The 27118-nt window shown below is 41.8% G+C and overlaps 1 protein-coding gene across 2 annotated transcripts in view; it reads right to left on the reverse strand.

Moving 5' to 3' along the window:
- The window catches only part of MAP3K20 (mitogen-activated protein kinase kinase kinase 20), a 292039-nt gene that overhangs the window by 160279 nt on the left and 104642 nt on the right, over positions 1-27118 (reverse strand). For both annotated transcript variants that reach the window (XM_030210690.1, XM_030210691.1), the window contains exons 8-9: positions 19053-19139; positions 8400-8474 (exon numbers count right to left, since the gene is read on the reverse strand). In XM_030210690.1, the coding sequence (XP_030066550.1) occupies positions 8400-8474; positions 19053-19139 (162 nt within the window). The remainder of the gene's footprint in view (positions 1-8399; positions 8475-19052; positions 19140-27118) is intronic.

The raw sequence follows: 27118 nt of genomic DNA on the forward strand, positions 1-27118 counted from the left end.
GTTGACGTTATCAACGAGGGCTGTTAAGTTGGGTAATTTCAGCACAGGGTCCCATTTTATGCAACGAGACCCTTGTGTTAAAATAACCCAACTTAGTATCCCACGTTGATCACTTGCCCCCTAAGTGGAAGACCTGCTTACGTCCCGCTCATGCTCCACCCATGTGCGTGCCCTTTGCATTTTCACATTATGTAAGTAAGGTACACCATTACAGAACAGTGTAGGTGCCCTGCTGGCACTTTTATGAGTAAGTGTACACTTACACACATAACTGCTAATATTGTAGATCTTTATACGCACAAGAGGAACATAAATGCAGGCCCTTCACGTACACTGCTGAATGCATAATTGTTTTTAAATGCAACATTATGAAGGTAATTTTATGAAGTCATGCCTATGTTATAAAGTCAAGTATGCGCCATGTGACTTTATAAAATGTTACAGAAAACACAAAAGAACACAAATGCTTGGATTCAGTAAATGGTGGCGGAAACAAAATTGGCGTGGACCCCTATTCTACAAATACCACTCCAAGTTGAGCACTCTGTATGGAATAAGCCCATTCCCCTGCCCAAATCTGAGTGTCGGTATTTACATCAGCTGAAATCTGGTGTAAATGCCTAAGCCTAACTGTTGACATTTGGGTGCAGGAATGGCAGAATTCTGGAACTCAACATGCAAATTTCTGGAACACCCCTATCACACCCCCTTCCGAGTTGTGCACTAGGGGATTTAGGTGTGCGGGGTTATAGAATAGTGCACAGGACAATGCATGCACAAAATCTAATTAAATCCAATTAACTGCAATAATTGTTAACATCAATTTATTGCTAGTTAAAGGCACGTTAGCTAATTGATTTGTATGTGCATCTTCGATCCATGCTCAAATTTGGCCAACATATATAGAATCTGGTGGGTAGTGGCTAGCACTTCATACCAGCTCAAGGGTTAGTGTAAATACTAGCACATGTTTTCCAAAAGTGCGCATGTAAATTAAAGAGTTTTAAATTAAGGACACCCCCCCCCCCCCCTTTATATTTAGCCAGACCCATCCTGCCGACTAAACCTCTTCAGTCTTGAAGTTAGTCAGGAGGATGGGTCTGGTTAAATATAAGAGGTTTCTTTGATACAGCTTTAGCAAAACATGCTCCATGTCAGAAGAGAGTTCTCCCAGGCCGACAATTATTTAAAAGCTTTAAAAAGATGAATACAATTTTTTATAATAAAGAGTTCACTATTATAATATTTGTTAAAAGTATTTACAAGAACCAATGAAGACGTTGAGTGTGTAAATCTCGAAGGTGAAAGACTTTACACCTTAAGCAACACTACTGAGGTTCTGTTGAGGAATTTATTACCGATTTGATTGATAATATCAGGCAAAAGACTGGTTCACTTGTTTGTCCTTATAAAACAGACACCATTATGGACTTTTCATACACAGAGATACCACATTGTTCACTAAAGACAGTGTTTATAAACAGATTGCAAAACTGAAAGTGGGCAAAGCCATAAGACCTGATGAGATACATCCTAGGATATTGAGGGAACACACAGATACTGATGGGTCCTCTAAAGGTGAAATCTAGTCATACCTGTTAATTTCTTTTCCTTCAGTCTTGCTAGATCTGTTCAAGCCAATGGGTTGTGCTCCCCTACCAGCAGATGGAGGTAGAAATACTGAACTATTCCAGTGACCGCACCACTTTAAGGGCTGGTGCAGGCTGGAATCCTTCAGTATTCCCTACCACCAGCAGATGGTGCAATTGGTCTGGTGTAGAACCAACAGATGTGAATTGTTTGTTTACTCTTTCCAAAAGGATTAAGGTGCAAACAGAGAAGTTACTAAGGAGTACATTTAGAACAAATCAGAAAAAATATTTCCACTCAACATATAATTACGCTCTGGAATTAATTGCTAGATAATGTGGTGAAAGCCCTTAGAATAGCAGAGTTTAAAAAAGGTTTGGACAAGTTATTGGAAGAAAAGACCACAAACCATTAAGGTTGGCTTGGAGAAAATCCACTACTCATTCCTGTAATAAGCAAAATAAAATCTATTTTATTCTTTTCGAATTCTGCCAAGTACTTGTGACCCAGATTGGACACTGTTGGAAAACAAGATACCAGGCTTGATGTCTTAATTTTAAATCTTATTGCATCCACTTAGATGCAAAATGCTCTCAGTCATCAACTCTTCTAAAGACAAAAGGAATTAGTAGCTGAAGGTGATCATTAATGGCTTTAACTTCGCTGTGGAGATAATTTTAACAGGTGCTGTGTGTGTGTATGGATTTGTATTGTTTGTGTGTCTCTCCGACTTGGAAGTGAGAGAAGAGGGACAGTTTGAATGGAGTGGTTCCCAAACATTCTTAGGTTTGGAAAGAACAATAAAATGAAAATATATATCACAATATATTTAACCATTAAAGGGTAGATATTCAGACAGCAGCATTCAGTGTTATCCCCCAAAATTCAACGCTGCTTCAGGTCCAGGCTCTGGTATTAAATTTCTGGATATACGCAGGCGGTGAAAAATAGAACTGGTTAAGTGTGATATTCAGCACTTAAGTAGCTATGGTGAACTGCATAAAGATAGGACTGTGTTTTATGTGCCCCTATTTATGGGGTTATCCTAGCCACTTAAGTGCTGAATATCAGCTCTTATGGCTAGATTCTATATATGGCGCTCACGGGAGGCTGGACTTCTTCATCATCGGCAATCACCCCACAGGTCTACTGCAAATGTTCTTACAAAATATTATTTTACCTCATATCTCTTTTTTTCTTTTTTACACTTTTTCTTAAAGGTCAAACATATATTACTTAGCTTTATATCCAGGCTCTTAGGACGCTAGATATGACCATGACCAACGGTGGCCAGCGTTTCGTCACCTGCCTCAGGGTCAAATGGTCTGCGTCAATCTTAGCCCAAATGGATACTCAGCACTAGCGGACTGGGTCCGCTAGTGCTGAGTATCCATTTGGGCTAAGATTGACGCAGACCATGTTCTCACGGTTTTTCGGTTAGAAAGTATTAGAGGGAGATTGCCTTCAGTATAAGTTTGAATCATTAGATTCTATATATGGCGTCCAAACATTTCACGCAGAAAAGAAATACGTCTAGGAATATTCTATAAAGCATGCCTAAATGTTATAGAATATGCTTAAATTTATATGCGATATATAGAATAACATCAAGTGCCTCTCCACATGACCAAATGTAGTTGCGGCCATTTATGCCATGTTGTACTTGGTGTAAATCCCGACAGCTAAATTAGGCGCAGATCGGGTGTATTCTGTAACAACACGCATAGATTTTAGAAATGCCCACACCACACCCCTTTTCAACTATGCAACTTAGAATGTAGGCGAACCATGTTACAGAATACGCTTAATCAGCTGTGCGCGTAAATCTTAATGCCAATTAATGCTGACAATTGCTTGCTAACATTCAAGTAACAACACTGATTAGCTAGTTTACCAATTAAAATACGCACATTGGTATAGAATACACATTGATTTCCTTGCGGAAACTAAGGCGCCGTACATAGAATCCCAGGGTTACTTGGCTAAGTGCCGACTCCATTCTGGGAACACCCACAAAATAGCTGGTTCCAGCTTGGGTAATAACCGGGCATTTTCGTAACCTTTATCTTGTCTTCCTCTCTTCAATAGTCCCTTTCCCTGTGTGTCCTTCTGTCTGTCCTACCCTTATTGGTCCTGTCTGTCTGTCCTGATTTAGATTGTAAGCTCTTTTGAGCAGGGGCTGTCTTTTCTTCATGTTCATTTGTGAAGTGCTGCATACGACTGGTAGCGCTATAGAAATGATTTATAGTAGTAGTAGTAGTACTGTCCAGTTAAATGCCACTGAATAAGCCCAGTTAGCCCCGGACAAGTAGTTTAAACAGCCAGAAGCCATTTCTGGCTACTTAAATCACTTTGAATATCTATCCCTATATGTCCCTGTCAATAAATTTCAGGGGAGGGTTTTATAGTTTAACCACAGGGTTGGAAAGAATAAAAACAAAAAGCGCTTATGCTCTGAAAAAGGTGCATGTGTGCGTATGTACTCTGTACATCACAACTTCTCCCTTGCTCTAATCTCCCGCCTATATCTAGATCGCCTAAAAGCAGATGCTATCTTTTAGTGCAACTTGCACATGTATATCTGCATGCAATTATAACAGCCATTTCCCCCACAAGTAACAAATGCTTCATACACAGAAAATGCTTTATAAAGTAATCCCATTGTGCTTATGCCTTTGTAAAAACCTAAGAGTACTAAATATATTCCTGTATTTCATATTCATTTGGAGACACTCACCCTCTTTTTATTGAATCATAAAAATGATAAATTTATAATATGAACTTGTAAACAGTAAACGATTCTGTAGTAAATCAAACTAGCAAATTCTCCTTACGCAGAGAACTAAATGGAATAAATTTATTCTGCACTAGTCTTCAGGAAATTCCACAGCAAGTGAAGGCAGTGTGACAGGGGCTTGGACCAGAAGCTCTATGAGGCTTAGAAATACAAACATGTTTATCCTAGAGGAGAAAAAAAAATACCTAAAAGGTATTTATTTGGATTTAATTCACACCTTTTCAGCAGGAGCTCATGGCAAGTTACATTCAATTACAGTTAATTATTTCCTTGTCCCTGGAGAGCTTAAAGTCTATTTTTGAACCTGAAGCAATGGAAGGTTAAATAACTGACCAAGATCACAAGGAGCAGTGGTAGGATTTGAACCCTGGCTTCTCTGGTTCTCAACCTGTTGCTCTAACCACTAGGTTACTCCTCCCTTCCATCAGTAAGTGACAAGAAGCGAAGCAAACCTTTCTCAGTAGTAGTTCAAGGCTGGAATTCAAAAAAGCTTGGGATAAACAGAGGATGCCTCTAGGGAAAGAGGATGAAATCAAAATAAAAATGATCGGTATTTAGATAGCATTGCGAAGTAAGGCCAGTGCCAGGTAGACTTTACATTCTCTGTCCTGAATTTGGAAAGACAGATCTGGATGGGCTGGCGTGGGCTTCAATGGCAACTCTAGAAGTTGGAAGGTAAGGCCAGTGCTGAGCTGATTTCTACGGCCTGTGCCCCAAAAAATGGCAAAGACTGATAAGGATAAAGTATACACATTTTATATCACATTCATATCATATGCTATGAATGCGGGTGTACATCTCAGTGGGGGAGGGGATAACAGTTTAAGGTTAAAATTAGCAAACGAACTGTTAATAGCTGGTAACATCGTTGGATTGATGGTTTATAATCATGAACTGAAGATAAATGTGATTATGCTGCAGACAAAATATAAAACTCACTCTTCCAAGACTGCATCATATAACTGCCTTTCTGTGACATTGTGACAAATTGCCGACTTGCCCTGTTTGTCATGCCAGTGTTTAATCATGGAGTGTAACCTGCATAGAGTGGTGGGTAGGGCTCTGGTGGCCTTGATGAGCAGACTCGATTGACCATTTACTATATTATTTAACAAAAAGGATTCTCTAGTAAAAGGGTCATAAAGTGAAGCTCTGAGGGGTAGACACGTCAGGAAGTACTTTTTAATGGGATGGATGGCAAAGCCTGGAACCCTATCCCAGAGTGGTCCGCAGTGACTTAAGAAGTAGCCAGGACCAGTGTTAAGCATGCTGGGGCTCAGGGCTGTATGTCCTTCAGATTTAGGTAGGCTGGAGTCCCCTGTAGCATGGGGTAACTGCCCCGTTTGCATCACTCTAATGCCAGTCCTGGAAGTAAGGTGTTTGGGAAGATCTAAGCACAGAGAATCTCGAGTTGCTAAATATAGAGAGTGCAAACTGCATTTAAGATTTTATTAGAAACTTTGCTTTTTAAGCAAGTCTTTTCTGATGGGGAATTTTAGTGGTATGTGTTATCTGACAGGCTGTAATAGCAGAATCAATAAACAGCTGGGTCTGTCTGGCAGCTCTGTAACTAGGGCCCCTGTTTACTAAACCTCACTAAAGTTTTGCAGTTTACATAAGTTAATTGCAAAGGTTAACCTACAGCATCTGCAAAACCTGCAGGATAATTGTAGGGGATCTTCCTGAACTTGGGGAAAGATAGCTGTGCCACTAACACGGTATAATGGTCACCTACCATTCGTTAACGGTGAGGATACATAGTTAACTGTTCCACATTATCTGCTGTATTAGCCATTAAAGCAAGATAATGATGCCGCTTTAACTACACAGTGCACTCTCTGCCCCCTTCCCTGCTGCCTAACACAAAATTTCACATAAGGTGTTTAATGTGGCAGTTAGTGTGCAGTAAGTTAACACAGCATGGTAATTAGTTTTTGATCTCTGCATTAAACATCTAAATGTGGTTTAGTAAATAGACCCAGGTTGGTCTAGGCGGTTATGCAGGGGACCTAGAATAGAAACACAGACACAGACAATGACAGCAGATAAAACCATAATTGTCTACCTAGTCTGCCCATCCTATCATATGGTATTTATTTATTTATTTGTTGCATTTGTATCCCACATTTTCCCACCTATTTGCAGACTCAATGTGGCTTACAATAATACATCCTAACAATCGTCAATCAAGAGTAGATAAATCCATTGGTTACATAAAGAACAAGTGTAACATAATGGATAAAATCAATTCAATAAATCAGAAAACAAACTGATTAAACAATTCGATAAATCAAAAAACAGACATATTCTCTACTAAGTAATGATGTGTTGGAGTTCCTGTTATTGATTATTATGGTAAGTCTTGTTAAAAAGGTAGGTCTTTAGTGATTTTCGGAATATTTTTTACGTTAAGTGGTAGTGTATTCCACAGTTTCGTGCCAATGTAAGAAAAGCAGGATGCATGAACTAGTTTGTATTTTAAATCTTTACAACTAGGGAAGTATCCCTTCTACTCCGTTACAGATCCTATGTGTTTGTTCCATATTTTTTTTTAAGTTAGATACAATCTTCATCTCCACCATCACCTCCAATGTGAGGTCATTCCACGAATTCACCATCCTTTCCATAAAGACATATCTCCTTAGACTACTTCTGAATCTAGCCCCTTTCACCTTCTTCTATGCCCCTTCATTCCCAACTTTCCTTTCAGTTGAAAGAGACTTGCCTCCTGTGCGTTTATGCCATGGAGATATTTAAATGTCTCTTATCGTATGTTCCCTCACCTACCTTTCTTCCAGAATATACATATTGAGATCTTTAAGTCTATGAATAAGATCAATGACCATTTTAGTAGCTGCTCTCTGAACCAACTCCATCCTATGTATATCTTTTTGAAGGTACAGTCTCCAGAACTGTACACGGTACTCTAAATTAGGTCTCACCAGAGACTTACACAAAAGCCATTATCAATTCCATGTTCCTGCTGGCCATTCCTCTCTATGCTTCCAAGCATCCTTTGGCTTTCACTGTTGCCTTTTCTACGTATTCGCCCACCTTTCGATTATTAGCTACAATCATCCCCCAGTCCCGCTATTCTTTTGTGCACAGAAGTACTTCACCTCCTATACTGTACTGTTCCCTCATGTTTTTGCAGCTCAAATGAATGACCCTACGTATTTTAGTATTAAATCTTAGCTGCCAAGTTCTAGACCATCCTTTAAGCTTCAATAGATCTCTCCCTCACATCATGCACACACTCAGGGGAATCTACCCTATTGCAGATTTTGGTATCATCCACAAAGAAGCAAATCTTACCAGACAGCCTGTCTGCAATACCACTTATAAAAATGTTGAGAACCGGTACAAGAACTGATCCTTGTGGGAAACCACTTGTATGCCACATATTTTGGCAATGGCCACACTACTATTGGAGTTAAGGAACTGTCTAATGGTAACGGTGACAGTTTGAGAACCCAGGGAAGCTGAGGCTCAACTCTCACCGATACTCTTTTTGACTTAGGCCAAATCACGTCACCATCTATTGTCTCAGACATAAAGTCCTCTATGGCCATGGAAAACACTCTGTAACTTGCTCTATGCTACCAATCAAAAGCCATGAGTTAAATATAAATACATTTTGTTAGTTATTCAGATATTACAGAGCTTTGTGTTTAAGTATAGAACAGGGCAGAAAGGAACTAAGTAGGGGTCTTGTATACTCTTAAGTCCATGTTGGTACAGTACAGAGAAGGAAGATAAAAGATTGTCCTGAATAAGGATAAGTTGTGCAAATGGGTCACATTGTGGCTACAAGCTGGAGGCATCCTTAATGGTGAGGGCAGACTGGATGATCTTTTTCTGTCATTTACTACAATGTGTATAACATATTCAGTTACTCACGCTAGTGAGATGTGATTAAATCTAAAAAAGAAACTTTTAGAATAGACTAATCATCAAACAGCAACCAACAGAACAAATGTAAAAAAAAAAAAAAAAAAAACTTTTCACATACCTTTGCATCTGCTTCCCAACACTGTCGCATCATTTCTGCAAAACTTTTAGGGCAACTGCTAGGAATGGTTAATCGCTGTAAAGAACATATGATTTATTAGTTCAGTGAGTCAGTTCCTCAGTATCCCAGCACACTAAATAGCATTCATATTTGATTCTATTAAATTATTTTATAAATGAAGTCAAACTTTTTTTTTTATTTGCAAGAAGTCTTTATTGTCAGTGAACCAGAAAAAAATACACAATACAGTTAGCAGGCGAGCACTTCTACATAGTGTGTACAAGGAGTCTATTAGTACTGCCTGCGATATAATGTATAACAGTATCAAAATGCCTACAGTAACATTACCAAACTTCAAGAATGTTTTAGATTTTTACTGAATGTAATAGTTCCCCACCCATTCCCTTCCCCCTCCCACCCACCCCTCTCCCTCCCCTAGGACACAGCTAGTTATGGTCATTCATAACACTCTCTGAGCGTATAGTCCTCTCTGAGCACCAGGAGGGATGTATTGCCATATCGACTGCCACTTCCCCAACTGGTGTTTGCGCTCAGCAATTAGTCTCTCCATCTCTCTCATGTACCTCAATTTATGGAACCACTTTGCTATCGGGGGCACCCCCTCCCTCCCTCCGCCAATGTGAAGCCACAACCACCCTGGCTGTGCTCACCACCTGAGTTACCAATGACTGCTGGGCAGACATGAGGCCATCAATTCGGGCAGAAAACAGAAACACCAACGGTCTCAGTGGCACCCTGCACCCAAGCCACCTCTGTAACCGGAAATGAATCGCCCTCCAATAAGCCTTAATTTTTTTTACAGCTCCACCACACATGACCCATTGTACCCCTTTGACCACATCTTCGCCAACACCCATCCGAGGCATCCGGAAATATCCTCTACAGCCAGGCCGGTGTGAGGTACCACCTATACAGCACCTTCACTGCATTCTCCTGCAGAGGAACATGAATCGACATCCCCACTACTTTTCTTTCTATTCTCTCCCACTCGGACTCCTCCAGGTGTACACCCAATTCCTTCTCCCATCCTCTTCTGTGCACTTCATTATAAGAGGATTGGTGACTTATGATCTGGTAGAGGTAACCAATCAGGCCACGGGAGGATGTAAGCTTCTCACATATCTCCTCCAGACCAAGTTTCTTTCACTGCATGACCTCCCACACCGCTTTAGTTTGCAGGAAGTGGGCCACTTGACAGTATGCGAACTCATCCCCCGCCACCTCTGGGTATCTATCCTTCAAAGCATTAAAAGACAGCAGGGAATCAGCTTCAAACATCTGTCCCCAGGTCCGCACCCCAACCCCATACCATTTTGTAAATGTCCCCTTTATAATGCCGGGCACAAATAATGGATTATATGCTATTGGGGCACTCTGGGTCAAGATACATTGTTTCTTAGGAAACATTCTATCCCAATAGTAAAGTGTTACATCCACCGAGGGGCAAGTTCCCTCTCCCATACGTCTAAATGGCCTAGGTAACCACATTAGTGCGCTCAACGGTGTGTCTCCCAATGAGTGTTGTTCTATTTGTACCCATTGTCTCTCTGGATATTCTTGGTGCCATTCAAGTGCTGCCTTCCCCTGTGCTGCTCTATAATACCAAGCGAGATTGGGTACCCCCAGCCCACCTCTTTTCCTATCCCTATATAACAGTGCTCTCGCTAGCCTTGGACGCTTTCCTGCCCAGACGAACCGCAAAATGAAGTCAAACTTTAAAGAAGAGAATGTGCCTGGGTAGATTTTCTTTTATAAAATCTTTGCTCTAGCTTTGCTTTGGTGAAAAAAAAAACCTTACCATCAGTTTATCAGTGAAATTATCATGTTGTAAGTGGGGAAACCGCAGGGGCAAAGCAGAGTACAATGTTTGTACTGGAGCAATAGTTTGGAAAATCTGCCCCTAAGTGTTTGACATATAATAAAAGCAGGTTCAATTATTGAGGATCATAGTATGCAAAAGCTAGACCAAAAGCCTGTATTACAAACAATCCCCACTAGAACCCAAGAGGAATTAATTCCTGGCAACCTATTCTTAAAGGCAGAACAAGTAAAAAAACACAGCTAGGAGTGGAAGCTGACTAATTTCACATTATAGGTCTCCTGCCTATTTTCAAGTCAGTGGGTATGATCCTAACCATCTCGACTAAATTAAGACACACAAAAGGAGAAATTAGGTCCTACCTGATAATTTTCTTTTCATTAGTCCTTCCCATTATTCCAGAACCTGTGAGATAGTTTTCAGTTCTGTATCTCCACTTGCTGGTTGATGCATACAACTGAGCTGAGACATCTCTCTTGGCATCCAGTCCAGCTCCTCAGTATTTACACAGACATGCTGTAAGGAAAACTCAGAATAAATACAACTTGCTAACCTAACACTAACCAGATGAGCAAACGTGTGGACCCCTCTCATGTCTGGACAACTTGTAGAGGACAAGAGATATGCAGGAAGTATCATGCAAGGTGACAGTCATTATTTGACCCATTACTTTGCACCAACTAAACATCTCAGAAACCTTGAGCAGGCCTCTGGAATAGTGGGAAGGACTAATGGAAAGAAAATTATCAGGCAAGACTTACTTACTCCTTCCATTACGTAGCTTCCCACTATTCCAGAACCTGTAAAGTGCGCTACAACGTCCACCTTGTAGTGCTTGTCAAAGTTATGCAGCATTGACCACATCACTGCCTTGCAAATATCTACCAGAGACAGTAAGATAGACTCTGCCCAGCATGTCGCTGTATGCTTCGTAGAATTAACCTGCAAGGCCTGAAGAGCTTCCCCGCAAACAAATAAACTGATGTGATAGTCTCCTTCAGCCATCTAGTAATTGTGGGCTTGAAAGCCATGAGGCAAGCCTCTGTTTACCAAAAATCACAGTGTCCGATTTGTAAAACTCATTCATGACTTCCACATATCTAATGAGGACTCTATGCACATCGAGAAGCTTAACAAGAGAGAATCTGAAGCTCCAAAACCCTATGTGCTGATGCAACAGCCACCAAGAATGATTTCTTTAGTGTAAGATCTTTCAAGGAGGCCTCTGAACAGCCTGAAGGACTACATTAGGATTCCACTCTAGACACGGTGTATGAAAGGGAGGCTGCAAGTGGACCGCTCCCTACAAGAACTGAATGATATCTAGGTGAGTCACAAGAGACATCTTCTGTACTCAGCACCTGAAACAGGCCAAAGCTGCAACCTAAACCTTTAGAGAACTCAATGCCAATCCTTTCCAAAGACCTGCTTGGAGAAATGCTAGGATGTGCATGATCTGACCAGAGAAGGGAGATTGCACTCAGAACACCAGCCCTTGAACGTTCTCTACACCCTCGCATATGCCATGGATGTAGAGTGCTTCCGAGCCTGAAGCAAGATAGCAATGACCAAATCAGAATAACCTTTTTGTCTCAAACAAGTCCTTTTAATGGCCAGGCTGTAAGGGGCACGGATCCTCCATGAGCACTGAACCTTGCTACAATAGGCCATGTACCTGCAGAAGATGGAGAGGACCCCCACACAGCAACTGAATCAGGTCCACATACCACAGCCTTCGTGGGCAATCCGAGACTATGAGAATTATTTGACCCTGGTGTAATGCGATCCTTTTCAACATGTGGCCTACTATGGGCCACGGAGGGAAGACACACAGTAAATGTGTCCCCTGCCAGGGCTGCAGGGGGAAATCGATCCCAGTTCTTTCTTGTTAGCACCATCAAGTCCAGAAGCAGAGAACCCCATCAGTCCACCATCACCTGAAACCCCTGGCTGGATAGTTCCAATTCCTCCTGGGTCCAAGGAGTGCCTGCTAAGAAAGTCTGCTTCCACATTTAAGGATCCCATGATGTGAGCTACCAACAAGCAGAGAAGATAAGATTTTTCCCTGCTCAACTCATGAGGGAGGCTGCTTCCACTGCCATTGGATGAATGCAGGTCCTGCCTTGCTTGTTGGTATAAGACACTGCCATCATAGTTTTGGAGAAAACTCACACTGGGACCCCTGCCAGAAAGGGAACAGTCACATAATGCATTCCACACTGCCCTGAGTTCCAAGCAATTTATTGACCACTGAGACTCCCTGTTCTGTCCAGGTACCCTGTGCCAGATGGAACTTGTAATGAGCTCCCCAACCTGACTTGCTGGCATCCATTCTCACCACCTCCCATTGTGTTATTGGAAAGGGAGCTCCAGCAGTCAAATTCCTGGGCGACAACCATCACTGCAGATTCCATCTGGCAATCAGCATCCAAAGAAGATGAAGGTCATACTTCTGCGACACCAGAGACCAGTGGCTGAGAAGAGATTCCCATAATGGCCTCATATGAGCCCTTGCTCATGGCACTACTTACATTGACTTGTAATTGATCCCAGAACTTGGGTATAGTCTCAGACCATGGGCCTACCTTGAATGCAGAGAAGACTCTGTTGAACCAGCTTTGACCTCCTGTGCTTCGTGAGGAAAATCCTCTCCCATGCTGTGTCAAATTGGCCGGATACTCCAGCATCTGCAACACAGTTAGTCCGCTCTTTTCGAAATTGATCATCGACTGCAGAAGATGGACAACTTTGTTCATCACCACCAAGCTGCCTGAATAGGACAACGCATGAATGATCCAGTCAACAAGATACGGGTGAATTCTGATTCCCTGGCACTGAGGGAAGGACACCACCACAACCATAACCTTGGCAAATGTTCTTGGAGCCATGGCAAGACCAAAGGACAAAGCCCTGAACTGGAAGTGATGGCCCAGCACCACAAAATGCAGAAACCAGAGATGCAGTAGCCATATGGGTATATGCAAGTACGCCTCCTTGAGTCTGAGGGTAGTGAGAAATTCTCCCGCTTGAACTGAGACTATGACTGCTCTTAGCATCTCCATGTGAAAAAAGCGCACTCGGAGGTAGTGGTTTAGAACTTTGAGATCTAAGATTGGACAAAAGGTGCCTTCCTTCTTTGGGACAATGAAGTAGACTGAGTATCTGTCTTGTCCCTGTTCGGCCTGAAAATTGGAACAATGGCCCGGAGTGCCAGCAAGGAATCTATGGTGGCCTAAACCTTGACTGCCTAGGTTCCTTTTCAACAAGGAGACTGCAAGAAGAGAGGAGCAACTGTGTGGGAGAACTCCAACTTGAAACCTTCTGTAAGATTACAAGTTGGAGGTCTGACATGATTTTAGCCCACTCCTCCAGAAATTCATGAAGACATGGAGGAAGAGAAGAGTGGGTCAGCCTCGTATCATTGGGAAGCTCTGGAGGCATTAAGCACTCTAGCTGACTGAGAAGAGGACTTACTGCCTGCATGAAAGGAAGACTGGCGTGCCTGAAAGCGGGACTTCTGACCATATTGCTGATGGCCAGGCCGGTACCATCTGCTGTCTCAAAATCAAGATTGAGAGCTCCCTGAAGATGGACGACCAGAGGCTTTCAGCTTATCATCCAGCAACTGCTGTGGCTTAGTTTTCTCCAGTTCTTTCACCAAGTTACTGAGATAATTTCCAACTAGCCACTTGCTCCAAAAGGGCAGTTTAACTAGTGTCTTTAATGCTGCCAATGATCTGTGACAGCCAAGGACACACTGCAGGCCGTAACCCATAGCATGTCATAAATAGCATCCACCAATTAGGGCAACCCCACTTCCAGCTGGGAATTATGGCACCCATCTTGTGTTGCCAACTGCTGATGCCACTTCAGGTATGCTCTTGCCACAAAAGAGCTGCACACTGTTGCTTGAAGATCCAAAGAGGCCACTTCAAAGGCAAGTTTCAGTGAGCTTTCTAGCTTCCTATCCTGTAGATATTTTAGGGTAATGTCTCCTTCCACCGGCAAGGTAGTCTCCTTAGTCACCACTGAAATCAGGAAGTCCATCCTGGGAAGGTGCAATTTATTTTTCTCCTCCAGAACTAATGGGTAGAGGCGAGCCATGGCTCTACCCACTCTCAGCCCCACGTCTGGTGAGACCCATTCTGCTGTAATCAGGTCCTGAATGTCTGGATGCACTGGTAAGACCTTAGAAGGACCTCTAAGCCACCTCATGATTGACAAATATGTAACTCCTGATACTGAAGCAGAAGGCTCCTCAATGGAAAGCACTGCCAGAAATAAAGTACTTATCTCCTCTTTATGAAACAACCTCGGTACTTTTGGATCACCCCCTACTCAGGAGGGAACTTTCTCTCCTCTAATAGCTCCTTCAATGATGGCTCTTCTGAATAGACCGAGGCCACATCAGATAAGGAGGAAGAAGCAGAGAGCCTCATCTGCCCATTCCTGGAGGTCTAAACGATATCTCTTAGGAGCCAGAGGAGCAGCGGAGCAACAAACTGAAGCACCTTGCAGCAACTCTGATTGTCCCTGCCTCAGTAAATAGGCTTGGTGTAAGAGCAATATAAACTCTGGGAAAAACAAAGATCCCAATGCAGCTGAATGCTATATCAGGTCCTGAGACTGTAAAATGGTGGCTGTGCTCTGTACATGAACAGACAGATGCTGCTCCTCACTGCCAGTCTGCCCCAACAAGATGTGCCCGTTCCCATGCTCTCCTGCATCAAACTGTGCACTAGCCCTGCCAAAGAACTTGAAGACCCCAGCATATTCAAATGTTACGCCAAATCCTAAGATGTGCTGCCGCCAACCATTTCCTCCGCATCCCGCAAGATTCCCAGCTTGCACATACTGCAACACCCCAATGCCGGCTGGCAGGTCCTACAGCGGAAATACTGTTTAACTGACTCCATGGGAGTCGCCATTCACCCCTACTCTCACATGCACAGCACGTGTCCCAAGCAGCGAGTCAAGATTCCTCCCCTGCACCAAGTAGAACTTGCAGCCCTCCAAGCACCTCTGAGTCAAAACTTTAGTTTGACTTATCACTGCCGGCTCCTCCCCCCAAGTTCACAGTCTCCACAAGTCTTACTACAGATGATAAAGACTCATGACTGATATTCTATCACATGCTCTTCAGAAAACCTCTTTCCTTCTCCTTTCTTTTTTTAAAGGTTGTTGTGCTGGAAAAGGAGAGCTCCATGGGAAACAGGAAAGAGGTGAAAGGAGGGAAGAAGTAAATTTGCAGGACAACAGGGATCTGAAGACCTCCAGATGTGACTCTGCAGACTCAAGTCACCCATAAAGCTAAACTGGGGACCAGTTAACCAACTGGACCAGGAGCAAAGCACTCAGAACCAAAGGCTGAAAAGTGTGTCCATCTACCTGCTGGAGATAAAAAAATATTGAGGAGCTGGACTCGATGCCAAGAGAGAGAGATGTCTCAGCTCAGTTTTCAGTTCTCTATCTCCACCTGCTGGTTCTGGAATAGTGGGAAGCTACATAATGAAATTCAAGTTTTTCTATAGGACCTATTCCCTGTGCTGTTGGCTCTGCCAGTGATGGACTGTATGTTAAGCTGCACATTACAAGGATAATTCTACAGGTTTGTAACATGGGGCAGCTACAAATGGAAGCAGTACCAATTCCACATGGAAGTTGCTGTGTCCATGCTGGTCATTTTTCAACATGCATATTTGTAAAATGGCTGCTCCCATTGTACATGCTGGCAAATACATTAATCACGCCTACTGGAGTTTTCAACAAAGCTCTTGACAGTAGATCCTTTCCTAAACTACCATTGGAATTTAGCATATCCTGACCTGGACATCTCAATTCTGCTTTGTTCTATGAAAAATGGGGCTCTATATAAAAACTTGCACTACATATTTTTAGATGGTCAATGACATCTTTTTCTCCTATATTTTCAGATACTATAATGGGTATGCCGTAGCAGGTTGCTCCTATAACACAGTATTCATCTCAGTATTTTCTAGCTGGGCTTCTTAAGTTTTAAGGTTAAGGAGCTTTGCCAGCCATGCTACAAAATCATTCCTCATATATACCTAAAGCCATAACAGAATTCCACTCCTGCTGCATGTTTCAATAAGTATGAAACTGTTCAGAATAGTAAGGATGACATATGTTAGTATTTGTTTCTATATTTGTTTCCTCCACCTGAAACGGAGCACATTCAGAAAAGAAAAATGAGATAATTAGTTACAACTTCCTTGTCTTGACATGAACAGATGAAAAACAATGAGCAATTTTTAAAGCCACTTAGGAGGAGTAAATTATGATCTACCTACTTAAAACAGGCTGACTTAAAATCTGGATACATGAATATACAAGATTCTACCTCATCCACTACTTTTTGCGACATCTGAGGGCGGGGTTCCCGGGGATGTGTTACATTTCATTATTTATAGGTTGCATTTCCCAGTGCCCATCAAAACTAAAATACAAAACCAAAAATACAAATTCTGACCCAGGCAAACAAAAAAAAAAAAACATACCCAGTGTTTCACTTGGTCATTCCCAAACCAACCTCACTCCTCAAATAGTGTCTCACTGTACTCTTCCCACCTCCATTTCACTGGTTTGCCATCTACTTTCTGCACCCTGTGCAGCCCTAGATCAGTTCATTAATATCAACCATGGGCCCAATACTCAGAGAATGCACAGCTCCTAAATTTATGCTCCTAAATTATCCTCTTAAATTTGTGTCCTATTTTCAGCCATATGTAGGACCATAACTTGTCAGCTGAAAATTCATCCTAATTATGCTCATAACTCTAGGCCTGCCATTTCTTTGCGTAGTTTTGTGAGCCTAATTTATGAGGCACAGTGCTGAAAATTAATGCTACGCTAACTTCTTTACCCCACCCTAAAATCCACCCCTGTTGCCACGCACTTTTAATGTTCCAAAATGTATGAGAGTTTAGTGCAAATTTGAGTAAAAGTTATGCACTCAGCCCTAGTAAATTTTCAAAGAGGCCTATTTATAAGACTAACTCTCAAAGTTAGAAGCATAAATCCTTTGAATATCGGCCATGATTTCACTTTCTTACAATAGTTTTGCTTATTTTTTCTGGTAACCTATAGCCAGTTCTTTTTTTCTAGTGAAAAAGGTGCCGGTACTCAAATTCCAGGCCATCCTTCAGGGGTGGAGTGATCACTGAGGGACCCACCCCACAATGGCCAGGCCCCTACAACCAGTCACAGAATCTATGACAAGGCAGAATTGGTGTATAGACCCTGAGCACTTTCATTAAAACTTGGGGTCCTTGGGTCAATTTTAGCAGACAATGGAAAAGGTTCCGGTACTCAGTACCCCCAAGTATCCCCTCAAAAAAAGCCCTGCCTATAGCACACAACTGGGGCTGCTACTATGAACATCCTATCCCAGATCCTTCTCTGGCTCATCTCCCTCATTGTCACAATGCAGATAAGCGCTCCCTGTGAGAAGCGCTATTCCGAACCAGGGATGGACTGGAGTAGCTTCTCAGAAAGATATTTTGGCCTTGATCCTCAAAGCCTTGAAAGTTGGCACTACCCCTTTAAACTTTAATGCTCCTATCCTAGCAGCCAGTGCAACAAATGCAATAAAGGCTTCACTGACACATAATTCAGCTGCTTAACCACCACCTTGGCAGCAACATTTTAAACCACCTATAGCCCACAGGTGAGCCTGGCACATGTACAAGCCATTACAGTAGTACAGCAGTAAAACTATAGGGATCAGAAATTTTCAGATCTATGCATATATTTTTTTTTATCAAAGTTGTACCTATACTCAATGCAGTTGCTCAAGTCCAGGGGTATTTTGTGCCCAAGGCAATTTCAAAGCTGAACAGCAAAACAAACAAAAGTAATTTAACTTTTCTTCAATGCTCGCTGATTTTATGAAGTAGAATGTTCTAGCAATTCACACTGAAACACTAACACCTTCTTCCTTAATGTCTATTGATTCAAGACCATCTTTTTGGGTTTAAAAATAAGCAAACACTCTAAAAAAAAAAAGTGCGGAATAAGCGTTGTCAACTGATGAATGTATTATACGTTCTAGGGGTAAGCAAACACAGTCCACCATAACTCAAGGTGTATTACTGCAATGTTGTATCAAGCTAATAGAAAGCTAAAAATTCTTAGAAAAAAGGCAAGCCTAGATACGTGACACAGTTTTTACTACTAAAGGCCTTATGGAATGGGAAGATTCAGTGTGAGGAAGCATGCAGTTATGCCTCAGCCTTGCCAATATAAGTGATGAGCTTGTCTTTAATGTAGTGTTCAGCATACTGCAGGGAGCTAAACTGTAATTTTCTTTACTTTTTTCTTCTTTCAGTTTTGAAATTCTCATCTAAGGGGCAGTTTCTTGTAGTAGGGTGACTCCTGCTGGGAGAATTAAGCTGAAGGAGTTGAAGGTCTCTTATAGAAATATCAACTCCTGGACAGTAAAAAGATGTCCAAAGCATGGGAGATGGCGTTAAAGAGTTTCCCTACCTTGGACGCCATGGCTTCTTTCATCACCAAGAACAAACCCCTAGGTTACACTATTGAGAATGAGAAACTAGTACAGTAGTTCTACAATTTTTGATCTACAGCATCACGACGTGAAGCTGCAACAATTAGATGTAAAGGGTCCATTCATGAGGAATAACATCACTCTGACCCTTTGTGTTAGCTCCTACTGGTAATCTTTCCATAAGCGTGAACCTACTTTTAATTTGAAGAAGATGAAAAAGTCTTTTGCAAACCCCCGATACTGTTTTCATATGTATGTTCTGTTCCTGAACACAGGAAAGTCTTACCTCATTTTTTTCTACTACCAGCCATGCTACTTGTAATCCTTCCAGACCTTTAAAGGGAACCTCCCTTGTTAGCATCTCCCACAGAACCTGAAATAAAAATATTAAAAATACAGAATTGATATCATACTTCTGCAGTTAAGATACAGAAATTAACTCTTTTAATATGCCATAGTTATAAACAATTATTACAAAATTAAATTAATCGGAGACTTATAGGAACCAAAAATACTTGTATGCAGAAAGCCGATCAAACCTGTGTCTCTACCACTCATTTCTAAAATTAAAATCTTAACAAACAGGGGCATGTAGGCCTAAACAAATTCAATTTTAGGAACAATTTACTAGCATAAAATTACAATAGAGCATAATTTTTCTGAAGATCAATTATGTGGTAAAAAATAGAGGTTCCTGGCTAATCCATTATCTGCAATGACGTCTACTATCTGAAAATTGGACAGCACTCTTATTAAACATTATACCTAAAACCCACTATTCAGGATTCTTTTATGTGGACACTCCCAGTACATGGAACTTTCATTATCCAGAATGGCCTCAGTCTCTGCCATTCCCAATGAACTGTGCTCTACTGTATTGCTATCTTTCATGAGTTTTACTGTATCAGCACAACTTGATAGCTGTGTGTCTTACTAAGACAAACACAAAAAAAATATTAAAATACAGAGAGATGGAAATCTAACAACCTCATTTGACTGAAAAGCCATATAAAATGAGAAGAATACGAGTTAATTTCAGAAGGTGAAAAACTACATCGTGAAGGAAGTTTCAAAGGTGACCCTGTTATATGATGATTTTATTCTAAGGCTATCACTGGTGATTCGTTATATTGTTGGAGAGCAGGGAGACTGATGTGCTATCTAATCAAATTCACAAAGAAAATGGCAGGCAATGATGTGATAGGTACATAGTTGTAAAAACGGCCAGGCTGCTGAAGTGCTTTCCATGTAGAATTCATAAGGATGGGCATAACACAACTAGAAACGTAACAAGCAGCAAATTAGTAAACACAGCAGGACTCTCTTCAAAAGTGTTAGATGTTCATATTTTTGCAACAATGAGTTGGGCACCTGCTGTGCGTCAGCAGTGAATGATAGCAGTACTGGCAGTTATTCCCAACTGTCTGGTCACTGTAGATGGAGAGAGGGCAAAGTTTTCTAAATCATAAAATGATTGTGTGTGTATATATAGAGAGACTTATCTAGGTAACTTTGGGAGTTACCTGGGCACATCTTTGGCTTTTAAAATACCTCACAGTGTTTATATGTTTGACTGCACAAAATTTAGCCCAATGCAAGATAGTCTAGGGATAAATGGGGCATGGTTTGACTTTAGCCAGGGCTATCTGGATAAAGTCAGATGGACAAGTTTGGCTTTGGTGGAGGACTGTCCGAATAACTGGATTGTTTGAGTAGCGGGCTCATCCAGTTAAATCCCACAGAATATCTAGCTAAAAATACACACAGATTACTTTATTGCTTGCCAGACTACTGAACCCCAGAACCATTTCCTTTCACATTTATTTATTACATTTGTATCCCACATTTTCCCACCTATTTGCAGGCTCAATGTGGCTTACATAGTACCGTGAAGGCATTCGCCAAGACCGGTAGGGGACAAGTACAAAAGATGTTAAGGTGGAATAGGGAAGTAAGATTCAGGCACGTGGGGGGGGGGGGGGGGGGGGTTAAAGGTAAGGAGGGTTTGATAATGTCCAATACGATCTTTGGTAGTGAAGTGTTGCAGAGTTGAGGCATTTAAGTTGGGTCAATCGGGTATGCCTTTCCGAACAGATGAGTCTTTAATGATTTTCTGAATTTTAGGTGATCGTAGATTGTTTTCATAGCTTGTGGCAGTGCGTTCCACAGTCGTGTGCTTATGTAAGAGAAGTTGGATGCATGGGTTGTCTTGTATTTAAGTCCTTTGCAATACTGCAAATCTTCACAAAATAATTACCAAGGGGTCGGTCTTGAAAACAACTGAGCTGACACACAGTTAAATTTTAGCCATAGATCAACTTATATGAGTAAATTATAACCATATATTTGAGCAAGGGCCATGAGCATTTCAGGGGGAGAGGACCCAATTTATTCATACATTTCCCCCACAGACACAGAAGGAATAAACTTAAAAGGAGAAAAAATGTAACTTGATCTGCGTATTTTTGGCAGTGGCGAGATACCTTGATCACTCTATCAAAATTGGCATTGGGATATACAGATAACTATCTGTAAGTCTCAAAGCTGATAGGCAGCTGAAAATTCCCCCCCCCCCCCAAAAAAAAAAAGGTCTCAGATATACTGCAGACCCGATAAGATGCATCTTAGTGCAACGCACGATTGCTTATAAAGTGGTCAATGGTCAAATCCCGGGTTTGTTTGTTTTTTGATTGCTGTTACTGTTATAAGTGTAGACCTGATACAACACAAATTCACTTATAATATGGTCAAATATCTTGCATGCAGAAAAACAAAATCAGTAGGGATGACCAAATAAATTGGGCAAGAAATCCAGATATATAAAGTCATCCTTTATTAACAAAAGGCCAAAGAATTGCAAAATGACAAGTTCAAACAGACTCAAAAGAATTGCAAAATCAAGGATACCATCTGATCTGTGGGAATCTTAAATCCACCATGCAGCAGCACCATTACAGCCTGAAGTACAGCATTATGACTTTTCCAAATATCAGGTGTTTTATACAGATACATTTAAAACATAATATAGAGTAAATGTTATAAACCATAGGTAGGGGTGGACCAAAAACCTCCAGGAGCAAGTTGTAGATGTACAATATTTAGTAAACAAAGCATATGCTTTGACAGGAAGCCACCTGCCTCAGGGGTCACATGCACTGTGGAACAGGATAAAGTGTGTTTAAATGAGGTGCTGAATAAATGGCAGTCAAATGCAATAACAGGTCTTCACCAGGAACTGCTGTAGGCATACAAGCGAAAAACCTCCCAGTCGCAATTCGGCCAGCACAGCGTATGTGACCCCTGAGGCAAGCAACTTCCTGCCAAAACACAGTCTCATGCCGGGTCCTTTTTATGCGAGGTGCTTTGTTTATTATTTATTTATTTATTTATTTATTATTACATTTGTATCCCGCATTTTCCCACTGAAAGCAGGCTCAATACGGCTTACACAGTAATAGATAATACAGAATTTTGTTAGATAAGGTAAGAAGTTAAGTATAGCATAGTAATAGAATGGATGGGTAGGTAGAGATAGGCGATAGAGAGGGGGTAGGTGGGGGATAAAGTCTGGGACAATGTCGTTGTCTCTTCGATATATGTTAGGTAGATGGGTTCATAAGATTAATCTGGGTCCTTTGGGTAGGCTAGCTTGAATAAATGGGTTTTTAGTGCTTTCCTGAATGGTAAATGATAGTGAGGTTCCCCAGGGGACCGCTGCTTTTTAACATATTTATAAATGATCTAGAGATGGGAGTAACTAGTGAGGTAATTAAATTTGCTGACGACACAAAGTTATTAAAAGTTGATAAATTGCAAGAAGATTGTGAAAAATTACAAGAGGACCTTACGAGACTGGGCATCTAAGTGGTAGATGACATTTAATGTGAGCAAGTGCAAAGTGATGCATGTGAGAAAGAGGAACCTGAACTATAAGGGAAAATGTGACAATATACTGCCTTTCTGAGGTTTTTGCAACTACATTCAAAGTAGATATTGTATATCTACAATTGGCTCCTGGAGGTTTTTGGTCCACTCCTAACTTCTCTGTGTTCGCTGGACTACACGTAGGGTTATCGTTCCTGTTTTCTTCATTGGATATAAACCTTTGGTGCCACCCACATGTGTTAAAAAGTGAGTTCATCCTTGTAAGTCATCATCCCCATTTTCTACATATGGCACTCAAATTTGGGCGCACAATTTAAGTGAATGAGCCAATTAACACAAACTGGCAACAAACTACATTTATGCGTGCATCTTGCTAGTTGGTATTCCTGCAAGATGTGCGTGTAAATTTATAGGTGCAGATCCAAAAAGGGAGCATGGCCACGGAAGAGGCACGGACAGGTCAGCAGCATTCCTACAATTTGTATGCATACGACAGATCCACACCTAATTTAGGTGTGAGGATTTACACCAGATGTCAGTTGGCGACATCCTCGTGCCCAAAATTGGGTCTGGATCCTGCGTAAGCACTATTCTATAAACGATGCCCAACTCAAAGTGCCGGTTACAGAATAGCGCTTAGTTCTCTTTTTTTTTTTGCATCCAAATTTGGGCACCATTTACTAAATTTAGCCATTTTAGAAAAGGCATTACTTATATGTAAAGTCGGCAGCATGCAGAGATGTAAAAGAAGTGTGTTCTGCATATGGGCTCAAGAGTCTTTCAATGTAAACATGTATTCCATATTTTCGAATGGCAATACACAAATACTGTGGAAAATGTTCCCATCAGTATCTACACCTATTTTGAGTCCCACATAATCCTAGTTGACTTTGCATTTGTATCTGGGGTTGGAAGGAGTGCTTGGGCTACCGTGCTTACCTTTCTGATATTCTCTGAAGAGAGAGAGAGCTGTCTTCTGAATCTCTACTTAATTAGCTGCTCTTGCACATGCAGACTCACAAAATACACCACTTACAATATAAATATCAAAACTGTCTCTTACACATATTTGCAACACTACTATACACCTTAATAATAGCATCCTTAGCTTGAATTAGTTTATTTTTAAAATAATGGCTTTCTTTCATCATCTCCTTTGGAGGTGCTATATGAATTCTATGAAGACTCTACACTCACCCAGCTCTTTAGAATATACTAGCATAGTTTTAAATGCATGGACCAAGATCTCTCCCTCTTCCCTTTCTTACCCCTTCCCCCCCCCCCCACACACACACACACACTCTGGTGTCTAGCATTTCCTCTGCCCTTCCTTAAACCTCTCCCCCAGGTGTGCATCTTCCCTTTTCTCTCCCCCCCCCCCCACAACATGTTCAGCATGTGCTCCATAGGCGCCCCGTATAAGAGGCTTGGGGAGGCTAAGCCTCCCCAGCCCGCCACTGCCCCGCCCCCCGCCTGCCGTACCTTTAAATATTACAGTTTTGCTGGAGTCGCGGGCAGCCAGCATTGAAGACATCGGCAGGCTTACGCCAGTTCCAGCAGCCTTCCCTTCCCTCGTTGCAAGTCGGATGATGGCTCCGCCCTCTTCTGACGTATTTCCTGTATCTACGAGGGCGGAGCCATCATCCGACTTGCAACGAGGGAAGGGAAGGCTGCTGGAACCGGCGTAAGCCTGCCGATGTCTTCAATGCCGGCTGCCTGCAACTCCAGCAAAACTATAATATTTAAAGGTACGGCGGGGGGGGGGGGCAGGAAGGAAACAGGGCAGACGGGAGAGGAGGGTTGCTGCACATGGTGGAAGAAGGGGAGAGGAGGGTTGCTGGATGGAGGGAAGGGGAGAGGAGGGTTGCTGGACATGGTGGAAGAAGGGGAGAGGAGGGTTGCTGGATGGAGGGAAGGGGAGAGGAGGGTTGCTGGACATGGTGGAAGAAGGGGAGAGGAGAGGGCAAGGGGAGAGGAGAGTTGCTGGACATGGGTGGATGGAGGGGAGGGTAGGGGGGAGAGGAGGGTTGCTGGACATGGAGGGGGAGGGAGGAGTGAGGAAGGAGATGAGATAACAGAAAAGGAAGAGAGTAGAAAAACTGCACATGGATGAAGAAAATAGGCAAAAGCTGGATCCACTGGACAGTCAAGTTTGCGGAGGACCCAGCTTTTACTTACGGATGTAGGACAAGAAATGAAGAAGAAAGGCGGAAAGTAAACAAATAAATGGAAAGGAAGCCCTGGAAACGGAGTTAAGAGGACAGATAGCAGCAGAATCAGACACTGGGCCAGCACAATCAGAAAAACAAAGTCACCAGACAACAAAGGTAGAAAAGATCATTTTATTTTCATTATAGTGTTTGGAATATGTCCACTTTGAGAATTAGGTGTTCAACATTAAAAGTTTATTTACTTATTTATGACATTTTATCCCACATTAAACATGAATTAGGATGTTTTGTGGCTCTACATGAGAATTGTGATATTATGATCCCTTATTTCAATATTGTTGACGGTTTACATTTTCCGTATGGGTGGTATATTGGTGTATTAGGTTCTGCCCAGTGTAATATTTATGGTACAGTAAGGTTCAGAGTGTGCTTTTGCACAAAGTTGTGCATAGTGTTTTGCAGTTGAGCGATTGTGGTTAGTATATGCTTTGAGCAACCACTTTATTCTTTGACATATGATACATAGCTAATATCTAAATTTAATAAAAGGTATTGTGACATTTATTTTTTTTTTCTGTGTGTGATCAGACAATTATGGATTTAAGCTCCACCCCTGGCCCCACCCCTAACCCCGCCCCTTTAGCCTCCCCAAACAGTTGGGCCACCGACCGCCTATGATGTGCTCCTCTCTCCCTCTTCGCCCCCCAACATGTCCTCCTCTCTCCCTCCCTCCCTCCCTAGTATATGGTCCAGCATCTCCTGCTCTTTTTCCAGAGTCCCTTCTCTCCACATTGTCCAACATTTCCCCCTCTCTCTTTCCTCTCACCTGCACTGTGGTCAAGCATCTCCCTCATCTCTGCCTTTATCCCCCTCTCCCCTACCAACATCAGTCAATGTGCCCCTTCTGGCATTTGGTGAAGTCCAGTGGGGCACTTACTTGCAGGCTTCCAATCCTGACTTGCAGTAATCTTGAGGCCTCAGCAAAGGTTCAGCTCAGCACAGCAATGGCTGGAAAGCAGGGAGCCAGCCTCCTCTGTGCACCACTCCAAACTGCCCTATACCAGGATATGTGACAGCATGCATATGCACCTTGAGGGGACTATGATCCTAGATTAGGTAGGTGATCAGGAGAGGAAAAGTAATCCCTTCATTCATATCTCATTTACCCTCACTTTCTCCTTATCTTGCTGCACCCCATCTGATTCCCCTCAGTCCTTCCCCATATCCTTCCTCTAATCCCCTCACTCTTGCTCCCTACCCCACCACCTTCTCAGAAGCTAGATCAGCCAATCAGCTACCGAAAGCAGGCAGGTATGCTCAGATTTCTTCCTACTGGTGGGGCCATCTGACTTCTCTGCTTAGGCTAGCCTGTCATGAAATCAGGAATCAAAATTACCTTTACTGCTTATTACCACTGTGTATATATGTTTATTTCACAGCCCATTCCCATCAATATTATTCCATCTTACTCAAGTCAAAGGGGAAAACAGTTCTAGAGATTTAGAATATAAATCTGTTATCTAGGGTTGGATTTTTGTTTTTTGTCTAACAGTTTAATACTGACAGACAAAAAAAAAAAAATCCAACCCCAGATAACAGAAAAGGATACACAACTAATGCAACCTAGAACAAATGTCATTTTGCTGTCAGATGTTCTTTTCACTGGCAGTGGTTTCTAATACAAAATCCCTTGTGCATTTTTTATTTAAAGGGTAAGTTTGCAAAATAGGAACTCTATGCACCATGCTTCATAAAATACAAGTGTTAACGATAACACCACATCCCATGACCCCAAGATCATGTGCCTCTCATGCCCTGACTACAGTGGCCCTGCGACCCACTTCTACTGCTAGCTTCATGTCTAGCATGATAAAGTTCGGACAGCAAAAAAGCTATTCTATCTTTTTTTTATTAGTATTTTCAGAGGTATTTATTGGAATCAATGCAATTCTACAAGCTCAAAATTAAATACCATATTTGGCATCCAATTTGCCACAAACCTTTAATAAAACAAAGCCAAGAAAGCAAAAAATTATTGCTAAAGAGCAGCAGTAGATTAAAAAAACAAGCTGCTGGATGTTTCCCAATAAATTGCTTTTTTTTAAGCACCAACAGATTCCCCCACCTTTCCTCACTAGCTCAACATAATGACAAAGAAATCCATTAAAGGTTTTGTCTTAACTCTCCATTAACTCTCTCATTCAAACACACCCACATTGAAAAAAATTCTCATGCAATCTTTAATTCTTCCTTCAAGTTTCATTTCCCTAAAGCCGTCCTATCTCTAACCAGTTAT

Source organism: Microcaecilia unicolor, chromosome 7 (assembly GCF_901765095.1).
Source record: "Microcaecilia unicolor chromosome 7, aMicUni1.1, whole genome shotgun sequence".
NCBI classification, from domain to species: domain Eukaryota; kingdom Metazoa; phylum Chordata; class Amphibia; order Gymnophiona; family Siphonopidae; genus Microcaecilia; species Microcaecilia unicolor.